We start from the raw sequence: 11,451 nt of genomic DNA, 5'->3' as shown, positions 1-11,451 counted from the left end.
TTGTGTGTGTGGCCCAGTGACTGGCCTTGGACATACTAATGCATATTGGTATGAATTGCAGCATCACACTAAAGTTTTGTTACCACTACCGTATTAGAAATAATCCCACGCGTAAGCTGATCTCAACACAGTGGCCACTATTAGGGTCTGACCAATTTAATTGTAGAATAAAACAAGTTTTTCCTGATTTGACTCAATCTTTTGTGAATGTCCGTCACGCTTAGTATTTTTCCAAAAGTACTATTTCTTTAGTATTTGGCGCATCTTTAACTTTCTTGTCATTTTTAAATGTATAAAGTGTAGCCCATTGTAACTATTCAAGGTAATGAATGTTAGGTGAAAAGATTTGGAAGGCACACACACTTTGTCGTTCGCTTTGCATGTCCTAGAGAGGAGTAAATATAATTGTACTGAGACCAAATACTTCATATGTAACTATTAAAGTTATGAAGTTTGTATATACTGGAATAATGCTTCATTTCTATTGCATTTCAGAGAGGTATTCAATTTAATAATTGAGGGTGTCTGTTAATACAAATAAAACTTTTCTAAAATGATTTTGAGTAAATATGCATTTCTTTTTCTTTCAACAACTAAAGGTGGTGAAAAAATAAACCTGTACATAAATCCTTAGAGCAAATAGACAGCCACTGTCACTGGGTATCAAATGCTGGATATTTATGCCCAAAGCAGCTTGCAATGGTTCAGAAAATTTAAAGGGGGAAAAAGCTTATTAATTCATAAAATACAATACCTCTTGTAAATGTACAATCTAATAAAACAAGAAACCAATCATATTTGCCACTCTTAGACAAGTCCAGCAACATTTATACAGTAAGGTTCTTTGAAAAGCTGGTGAGAAGGTGCGATAATCATTCAAACTCTAAAAGCACAGTCAAGTCTGTCCAACGATGCTTTGAACGTACAATTTCTTCACAAAAATATTTGGCAATGTACACTGAATAAAGTCGACTGGTGTCTACAGTATAATGTGAGCTACAAAAGATCAAAAATGTAAAAGTAGTTCACTACACTTCCATCCTGCAAGAAAACCACACAAAAATGTTGTTTCTGAGGAACACATGCTTCACTCTGGTTTCTACTTTATTCAGTATGAGCAGTCAATGAAAACTTCCCTTTATTTCCCCCCAACTGGCAAGTTGACAAGTAATGTGGGTGACCGTAATAGGGTGTTTGCATAGTTCTAACCACCCCCACATCCACCAGATCTCAGCGCTGCCCGGTGTAGGCGCGGAACCAGGACGTGACGGAGGCGGCCGCGGAGGAGATCATGCCCCCTGCATTGCCAACTGGCTGGGACGCCTGCATGCCGCTCTGGGAAAGATCCATAGGCTGGGAGGGGATGTCACAGAAGCGAGGGCTTGGAACCGTCTCCCAGTCTGTGCCCAAGTCCGTTTCTTCATCCGTCACTGCCTCGTCTCCGCTCTCCTCCACAGGTCCAGCCTCCTCTGGCTCCACAAACTCCATAGAGTCTTCCAAGTCAGCGCTCACCTCAAACGGCCCGGTTCTATGCAGAGAACAAGAGTGTGAAAAGCTGACATACACTAATATTCACACTACTGATTTTTTATTCTTGTGATGACAAAGCTGAATTTTCAGCAGCCATTCCTCCAGTTATTTTTCCACCCAAAGTTGCGAATTTAACTTGAAATAAAGTAGCGTTTCCATCCCATGTGTTCAAGCGAAGAAAAAAAAGTAACTTCCTGGGAAACTGGCGAAAAATGTCTAATAAAAATAGAAGTTGCCGCACTCGGGGGAAGAAACTGTAGCTCTTTTTTCCTCCATCATAAATGAGTTGCAGCTCAGAGGGCACAAACGAAATGCAACAAGTGTTATCTTGTGTTTGGATACCTGGTGTTTGTGAATGCAAATCATGCGAGACACTTCTGGTAGGTCATTATACCAAATTATTTTGATTACAGACTTTAGGCTTATTCGACTTGAACCGGCGTTGCACAGACCGATCGGTGAATGACATCAAAGTACAGCGAGAGCGAATAGAAAGTAGTCCTTATGCTTTTGAATGGCTCTCACGGTACTTTGATGTCATAAACCGATTGGTCTGTGCAACGCCGGTTCAAGTCGAACAAGCCTTTTGGCTCAGGCGTTTGATTAAACCAACATTTGAGATGCTGTGCGATGTGATTGGTCAGCGCAGTTATCCAACCACATCCTCTGTTTGCGGCAAAGTCACGTGAGTTTTTTGTGGTGCATTGAGGGATTTATTCAGTAAATGTATTTCCGTATTAGTTTATGTGCATGTCTTGGCGGATTAAAAAAAAGTATCCACCTCAATTGACCCTTCGCAGGGAGCTTGATTGACAGGTGATCTGACCAATCATACTTTGCCATCCGCCATTTTGTCCGACAAAGCAGTCAGGAGAGTTAGTAGATTAACATGGGAGGATTTGTACTTGAAAAACGGAGTGTACTGACGCCTTTCCGCGGTTAAAACAACATTCCTTCTTATGTTCATTCATGTTTATTTGATCCTATAAATGAACTAGAAGGAAGAGATGATCGGTTCACGAGCAGCTTTAACTGATGCTCTACAGCGATCTGTCACGACACATTAAAGAGCCACAAAATGGTATTTATTGTTTAAATTTCTTTTTAAAAATGAACAAATTTGAAAGGTGAGACTTTGTTTAATAAGTTTAATATCAAAAGTAAGCTGGTCTGTCCTGTCTGTCAGCGTGATGTCAGTCTCCTCTCTGCTCCGCAATGTATATTTCACTGCATGAGAACATGGTGTGGCGTGAGAGCGGCGTAGCATGTCGGACATAGCGACAGTAGCTAAGGGGGGCGGGTCTTTGTGAACGGTCAATTGAGTGCATAAGTTTTTTATGCGCGTTTAAAATCAGTGTCAAATAATTAGGGTGGGACCTGATTTTATCTATTAGAATTTGATCATGAATATTGGGCTACAACATACATGGACAATCTGAAAGTACATTGTTCTTGCTAAGAAATACGTCAATGTAATTTCTCACCTGCCAAGGTTCTTGTTAGCTGGAGACACTAGAAACATGATATTCCTCAAAGTGTGGTGAGGATGAAGCAGCTCGCTGTCAACGTGCTAAGAGAGGATAATATAAACATGAGATATGTGCAGAACATGACTTCTCAGATCAGACTCAGTGTTCTCAGTTTTTACCTGTGAGAAGCAGAGGTGCAGGATGTTGGTGTTGAGCTTGTTTACGGCACGGGTGAATCGGTAGCGAGTCAGATTATCTCCGCAGAACTCACTGCAGAGGAAACAAAACAGAATACAGGATCATCAGACGTCTCTGAGCTGAACAACCCTCAAAATGAAACTTAAATACTGAAGATTTTTCTGGCACATTCTTGTATAAAAATACAGATGCTTTGAGGTTTGACAATAAACATGCGGCTGTAACCTGTTGCACAACTTTTTCGGAAGGTTGACATCCAGAATATGAGACAGGATATTGACGAGCTGTGTGGCATAACAGAGGGCGGCACTGATGGTGTGTGCCGGGTTGATGTGGTCCAACTCTACACAAAAAATAAAGATAACACTTTACAATAAGGTTTCATTAGTTAACACCAGTTAACATGAGCTAACATAATACCTTTAAATCATTAATCAATCTTAGCTAATGTTAATCTCAATGTTTCCTAATATATTTTTAAGATCAAAAGTTGTTTGTTAACATTAATGTACTGTGAAATTAAGTAACATTAAAAAAAGATTAATAAATGCTGTAAAAATGTTTTGCTCATTGTTAGTTCATGGTTAAAAACAAATGAGACCTTACTGTAAAGTGTTACCAAAATAATGATTTCAAAACAACATGTTTAATAAATCAGACATTTTTCCTTTCATAAAATGACTTCTATAAATGTCACAAATAAGCATACAAAAGATAGTGTGTTGACTTGTGAGATTAATTAAATGTTTAGCTGTTTACAATGAGATTAATTCAATGTTTAGCTGTTTAAAGTTTTATAAATCAAATCCACACTGTACTCTTCTTAAACCTAAAGTCATTTCCAGTCTTTGTATAATTAAATATAATTATCACTGAAACTCATCATGTCTAAAGTATGGTAAGAATATGGCTCGTGGATTGTGGCATATGGCCACAATTATTTCCTATAAAGAGGAACTGAAAGCATTTAAAATGAAATGATAAAAATACAAAGACCTCAAAAACAGATTGAGATCAATTGGGTTAACTAACACTGCACTGAGAAATAACATTTGGTTGGTTGGTGTTTGTCGTGGAAATTCTTAATACGAATACGACCTACTTAATCTGACTTCTTCACCACGGACAATTTACACAACTTGCAGTTGTTAAAATAATAACTACAGTATCTCGAGGTAATTCCCTGAATACTTGCAATACAATACAATACTTCCCTGAAGTAAGGTGACGGCGTCCCTTCAAGAACTATCACTACGTCAATCACACATAGATGTTCTGTTGTCTTTTGAGCGTAGAATCTGTTTCTCAGATACGCAGCATATATCTGACAAGACTCCCAAGTTGCTCTTTGTGGAAATTAAGTTTTATTCATTTTATTTAGATCACTGGTCACAACAACCAAGTGAATCTCCGGAATAGAAAGATACATGTACATTTATATCATACAGTTGAGTAAAAATCAATGTCACTCAAGTCTTCTTCATTGTGATTTGTTCTGGTGATTGGTTTGTAATGATCTAAGCTAATCATATGACTGTTAGTTCTACTGTGTTAAGCACTTTTTGGTTAAGTATATATGGCCTTTGACCTAAGCATCCTTAGTCTGCATTTCTCTGTACATTTAATGTTGAAAATACCCATTCCATAAAATATTTCTATTACATGTTTTAACACCACCAACCAAGTAACAAGTTGGGAAAAAAGTGTGATTTAAAAACCTATATTTTAAAGTTTGCTTTTGATAAAAACTGTTGAATGCAGTATTGGGTTAGGGTTGACTGTTAAAAATGTCTTTAAAAGTGTTTGAGAAACAGAGATGCGACAGTGATGACCTGTGAATTCTGTACCTGGCCCCTGGTTTCCACTCTTCTCCTCCACCCAGGTGTAATAGGCTGAGCAGTCTCCATTACTGGGAAGTGTGACGTGTGGCCCAGTGATGCTGATGCTCGTCTCTCCGTTCTGATCGTCCCAGATCCAGCGGCCTGAGTGATAGGTGGTTCGCCTCGCCTCTGCGAGTTCACTGACGGTGCTGGAGGTCAGAGCAAGGTCATACTCAGCCACGACCGGATCCGCTGGGTCCCTGGAGGACACAAACACTTGAGATGATGACGCATCCAAAAACTGGCCTAACAAGTTTAGTTCATGATCACGTATCAATGCCAAGTGATAGTAAGCCAATTACAGTGACCCTGGAGCAACCGAGTGAAATAATGTGTCCACCTCAAAGGACACATTCATATGCGAGAATTCAGTATGATTGTTTGAGGTTAAGGATGGGTATATCTGGAGGAAAAATATATACAATATTGTTTAAAAGTTTAGGGTCAGGAAGATTTTTTAAATGTTTTTGAAAGAAGTATCTTGTGCTCACCAAGACTGCATTTATTTGATCAAAAATATAAGTAAACATATTTAGATGGTGAAATATTACAATTTTAAAAAACTGTTTTCTATTTTAATACATTTCAGAGTCAGAAACTCTTCAACTTCAGTGTCACATGAGCCTTCAGAACTCATTCTAATAGGCTATGCTGATATATAAAAAAAATTTTTTTGTAACAATGCAAATATCTTTACTGTCACTTTTAAACAATTTAATGCGTTCTTGCTGAATAGAAGTATTCATTTATACAAATTCCTTTAAAAATAACCTTACTGACGGCAATTTTTAAACAGTAGTGTAGTATTTGCAATAAATATTAAGCCAATAAATTAAGATATAGGCTACCGTTATTAGCAGCACTGAGGTAGATTCAGCTTTCGTCTGTCAGAGAATTAATACGCTGTAATACAGGGTCAGATGCCAAAAGCTTGGTCAGTTATAATAATTGACTGTGGTTAGAGACTCCTACACCAGCATAAATCTCATGTAAAGTTTACAAATTGCATTAGTGATATCCAGGGGCTCGCCTTTTGGGTGAAATATTTCTATGCGACGCAACATTTCTCTTCATCACCAACTCCATCTTTACTCACAAAATTCTAATTTCCCATGATGATAAAATGAAGAAAGTAAATAAATAAATAAATGAGTAAATAAACAAGTAAATAAGTAAATGAATGATCAAATGTATCGGCGATCTCACAGGCTGATGATAGGACGATATGACTATGAAGCATATCGCTAACGCTACTCCTACTAGTTTATTTGTTTTGGCCAAAATCTACAGTAGTATTGACCATTCCAGACTGCATTGAAACAAGCTCAGCTAAAATATTCATCCACATGTATTGTATGCTTATGCATATATTTTGATGTTGATTCGAGTATATTTCTGCTCTGACCTGCTGCCCTGCTTCTCCTCCTGGATGTTGAAGATGTGAGTGGTGAGCTCCAGGATGTGCTCTCTCCGCACCTCAGCCAGGGCACCCAGCCTCCCCTGCAGCTCTTTGGATCTCTTGTCCAGGAGCTCGCCCAGACGTTGGTTGTGCCGCTTAATTTTGTCCCTCTTTTCCTGATGTCGGCTGGCCCTGCGCTGCAGCCGCTGCCCTTCCTCCTGGGAACGCAACAACAGCTCCCTGCCTAAAGTCCAGTAAAAGAAACAGTAATGACATCAAACAACAGACTGCTATTTTATTATTATTATTCAGCCTTTTTCTACTTAAAGGACAAGAGAGAACTTACGTACAGTTGTGGTCAGAATTATTGGCACCCCTGGTAAATATGATCAAAGATGGCTGTAAAAATAAATCTGCACTGTTTATCCTTTTGATCTTTCATTTAAAAAATGTGCAAAAATATAACCTTTCATTGAAGTAAAACTAATTAAAATTGGGGGGGGGGGGGGGGGGGGGGGGGAGATAGCATTATCAAATAAATGTTTATCTCCAAAACACGTTGGCCACAATTACTGGCACCCCTAGAATTTTTTCACAATGAGTAAAATCAAAGAATATAGTTGTGATGTGCAGCAAAAGATTGCCAAGCTTCACAAAATAGAAAGTGTCTGTAGGAATATAGCGAAAGCATTGAAAATCCCCATTTCCACCATCAGGGCCATAATTAAGAAGTTCCAATCAACTAAAGATGTTATGAATCTGCCTGGAAGAGGATGTGTGTTTATATCGTCCTAATGCACGGTGAGGAGGAGAGTTTGAGTGGCCAAAGACTCTCTAAGGATCACAGATGGAGAATTGCAGAGATTAGTTGAGTATTGGGGTCAGAAAGCTATTAAAAAAACATTCAAAAAAACATTCAAAAAAACATTCAAACAACCCCTACATCACCTCAAGCTGTTTGGAGGGTTTCAAGAAAAATCCTCCTCGCATATCCAAAAACAAACTCCATTATATTCAGTTGTCAGACACGACTGGAACTTCAGAAGGAAACGGATTCTATGGTCGGATGGAACAAAAAAAGAGTTTTTGCCAGCAGACCCACCAGATGAGTTTGGTGCAAACAGGGATAATAAAAAGTACCCGATGCCCACGGTTAAATATATGCTGGATCTTTAATGTTGTGCTTATTTGTTTGCTGGAGGTCCTAGACATCCTGTTCAGATACATGGTCTCATAGTGAAAACACATAGTCAAAATGAAGCTTCTGCAATGGCCGTCCCAGTCCCCTGAACTGAAACCTTTAAAAAACGAGTCAGGTGAACTGAAGAGAAGCACCGCCAAATCTGTGAATCTGGAGAGATTCTGTATGAAGGAATGGTCTCTGATCTTCTGTCAGGTGTTCTCCAAACTCATCAGGCATTATGAGAAAACTCAGAGATGTTATCTTGGCAAAAGTAGGTTGAAAAAGTATGGAATAAAAGGGTGCCAATAATTATGGCCAACATGTTTTGGAGAAAAACATTTATTTCATAATGTGATTTCCCCCCACTTTCATTTCTTTTACTTTAATGAAAAGTATTCAATTTTTTGTGCATTTTTATATTAAAAAATCAAAAGGATGAACAATGCAGATTTATTTTACAGCAATATTTTATCATATTTACCAGGGGTGCCAAAAATTCTGACCACAACTGCATGTTTACACTAGCCTGGGAAAACCCAGACCATGCACTCTCAGTTGTAACTGAGTTAGGGTCTGGCAAAGCTCCATAGACAATTCATTTCCACAGGGGCGTCACCAACGGACGTCGGATAGATCTAAAACCAATCAGAGCGATGAATGACATGACGTATGCAGAGCGACGGAGAAACATCTCGAGACTCTCAGCAATTCTCTGTTTGTGTTAACGAAAATGACAATTTTAAATCGCTTGAAACAGACGCGATAGCTGATTCAAACAAGTCATGTTGTGATGTTCCACGGCGGCATCCATCTCTGTAATGTACAAAATCTGCGTCACCGTAAAGCCCGCCCCAACGTTTCTGATTGGTGCCGCGATTTCGACGGATTGGAAATGGGTTTCAATGGACTCTTTGCCAGACCCACTTGCAGAGCAAATCTAAATTTGCCGGAAGTGGTCTGGGTTTTCCCAGGCTATGTTTACACACTTTTGTCATAGGATAATTTTTATTGTGATACACACCACTCTTGACTTCTTCATTGCTAGTGCAGACGGCCTCTTTGAGTTGTTGGATCTTCATCCTGCATGACATGATTTTCCACTTCTGTGTTAAACAAAACACACAGCCATGATGCAGAGAAATAGCTTTAAAAACTGTTTTATATCTTTTAACTTTATATTTGAGCACTTAAAAAACATGAACAAAAATACTTACAAGCTGGTCTGCCTCGACTTTCTTGTCCATGGCTTTGATGACTCTGACACAAAAAGAAAAAAAAGACTTGAGTATTATCAGTGCTCAATAGAGGGTTTTCACTACACGTCATCAATCCGAAAGTCGGACATTTTGGAGGCACTGAACGAAAACAATGCCACTGAACTGAACGGACTCGCAAATTTGGCTGATTATTGCTGCTGATTATTGGTCTGTACTAATTGGTCGCATCGGGAAAAACCTTTCGAGTTCTATAGACTGTCAAAAGTTAAAGAGAAGAGTGCAAAAACTGATGAAAGAAGGCGTTTGTGGTTGAGAGAGGTGCAGCATCAGCCACATGTGTAAATAGCGTTGACTATGGCTAAAATGTTGACATTAACTATGGCTACATTCACACTGTCAGTCCAAATCCGATTATCTTTGTATCCGATTGGAATCTGATCTAAAATTATGTCCACACTGTGCACAAATTATGTCCCATCTGTTCAGATCCGATTTGTGTGTCCATGCAGCTCTTTGGCAATATGGCAATGATGTTGGGTTGATGGAGGGGTTTGCATTTGCAATAGAGATGTTGTCTTATTTAAATTTTACAACATGGAAATGTGTAGCCGCTGCGCTGGACTACTGCGTCTTGAGCCTACGGCAGAACTGTAGGAGGCTGGTATGTACAGCTTTTTTTCTGCATCGGTTTCAAAAATAATAATTTTCTGCTCGTCCGGCACTTTGCAACAACAAAGCCTTGTTTCGGCAGCGACTTTCAGCATGTTCCCTATAACGTCTGATGTTTACATTTTACGTGGTGTGAGAAAGTCACATATCGTGTGAAATCCGATCAGAGCATTCAGACTGAAGCTGATGTCCTGATATGTGATTTGAATAGGATTTCAAACCACATATGGATGTAGCTCGAAACGGATATCATGCGCTTTTGGACTGATAATCTGAACGTAGCCTATGTCGGGATAAGAAATAGAAGGAAGAATTGCAGTAAGGGCTAGAGAAGCTAGCTTGTTCAGATCTTTACGACATTAACTGTAGTTTGTCAAAATGTTGCGCTCTTTCCTGCTTACTAAGTCCTCCTCTATATCATTTTACAGCTTCCACATGTTTTTTCCGTGGTTTATTAGTGTAACAATGTGTTCAGTCGTACATAAACAGTGCAATCCATGCTGTTGTTTACATCCGAGTGCCTCCATAATGGCCGCACATCCGGGTTATCGCCCAGAACCGTTGGTGGAAACCCTCTATGATGGATTGTGCACCACATGATGCTGATATCATACCTCTGTTGAAGATTCTCCTTTTCATTTTTCAGCTTCTGGAGTCTTTCAAGCTTTTCTGAATACCTGTTAGCAGAAAAAAAATAGTGAGAATAGACAGAATATTCCACAACAAGGAAGTTAATTATTTCTATCTATCTATCTATCTATCTCTCATTATATATATATATATATATACACACACACAAACAAACGCTTAAGTTAATAAGGATACTGTCAGATTTGGTAACATGACTCAGCTAAACCTTGGTCAACACATTTGACATGTCAAATATTGCCACAAAGTTCCGTTACAAAACTTAAATAAGCCATGACAAAACTTTTAATTATGGATTTAAAACATATTTAAATAGCCACGCCACTGACAATAAATGAAAGAGAGCTGAAACGTGTACCTCTTTGTTTGTCTGACAGTTTGTTTACATTATTAGCAGTTAGCATATTAGCATGCTGGGGCCATGAATTAGCTAAATACTATTAACTTAACGTTACAGGTGTCTTCACAGTACTCATATAAACCCCGAAAACACTTCAAATCAAGCGGAAACGTGAGCTTAAATAAAATAAAAAGATGCGAAAGGGATAATACAGAAAAAATGCTAGCATGCTACTGTATTAGCATAACGTTACATCGTAATTAAAGAGGGACAAAAACATTAAAACACACCTCTCCGGATTTCTTCCGTCAAAATACACGAAATCCCCGTTCTGAATGCACCGTGCGCAGGTCAGTCTGCGTCTGGCGGTATTGCAGAGCGGACATCTCTCCACGGCAACAAACAGCCCCTCTGCATCATCCAGCGCCTCCACCATGACCGCGGTAGCAGCGCCAGCGCACGCCGGCTGAAGGTGCTGCAGAGGCGGATGGGGTCGTGCGGGCGCCCGGGCCTCTGATCCAGACTCTGGATGCTCTTCACCAGGCCCCGAAGACCGGGGTTCGCCTGATAAGGTACAAGCCATGATGATACAGGCACTATGAAGAATAACGCCTATTAGAAACGTTCACTGTGAAATCAACATGATTCGTGGTTGAAAATATTTAAATAAAACTCTGGTCCTAAGGTCTCTATAACCAGCGGTGTGTGATGGCTGTCTGCCCCACGTACCATGTGACGTATGTTTGTGTATGTGCTGTCACGTGGTGGGGGAAACATTTACCATAACCATACTTGAATCTAAAATGTTTATTGAGCACCAAAGCGGCATATTAGATTGATTTGTCAAGGCTCATGTGACACTGAAGACTGGAGTAATGATGCTGAAAATGTAGCTTTGTCCAGGAATACATTTTTATT

At 39.3% G+C, this 11,451-nt stretch overlaps 1 protein-coding gene across 3 annotated transcripts; it reads right to left on the bottom strand.

Annotated features, from left to right (window-relative positions):
• Positions 1 to 8: 8 nt before the first annotated feature.
• Positions 9 to 11,341, bottom strand: atg14 (autophagy related 14). Of its 3 annotated transcripts, none has more exons than XM_079633154.1 (11): positions 11,263 to 11,341; positions 10,824 to 11,129; positions 10,160 to 10,222; positions 8,874 to 8,916; positions 8,681 to 8,762; positions 6,483 to 6,720; positions 5,045 to 5,277; positions 3,423 to 3,540; positions 3,179 to 3,269; positions 3,015 to 3,100; positions 9 to 1,528 (listed from the first exon to the last, which is right to left on the bottom strand). In XM_079633154.1, exons 2-11 carry the CDS (start codon positions 11,114 to 11,116, stop codon positions 1,231 to 1,233), a joined length of 1,545 nt encoding a protein of 514 aa, XP_079489280.1. In that variant the 5' UTR covers positions 11,117 to 11,129; positions 11,263 to 11,341; the 3' UTR covers positions 9 to 1,230. The 3 variants fall into 3 exon arrangements, with proteins under 3 accessions (XP_079489280.1, XP_079489281.1, XP_079489279.1); XM_079633155.1 differs by having other exon boundaries at positions 10,824 to 11,145; positions 11,263 to 11,299; XM_079633153.1 differs by having other exon boundaries at positions 5,030 to 5,277; positions 11,263 to 11,293.
• Positions 11,342 to 11,451: the final 110 nt, after the last annotated feature.

The sequence above is a fragment of the Phoxinus phoxinus genome (genome assembly GCF_949152265.1).
Source record: "Phoxinus phoxinus genome assembly, chromosome: 13".
Classification (NCBI taxonomy): domain Eukaryota; kingdom Metazoa; phylum Chordata; class Actinopteri; order Cypriniformes; family Leuciscidae; genus Phoxinus; species Phoxinus phoxinus.
Note: the sequence above shows the minus strand (reverse complement) of the source record. Positions and strands in the feature narration are given on the sequence as shown.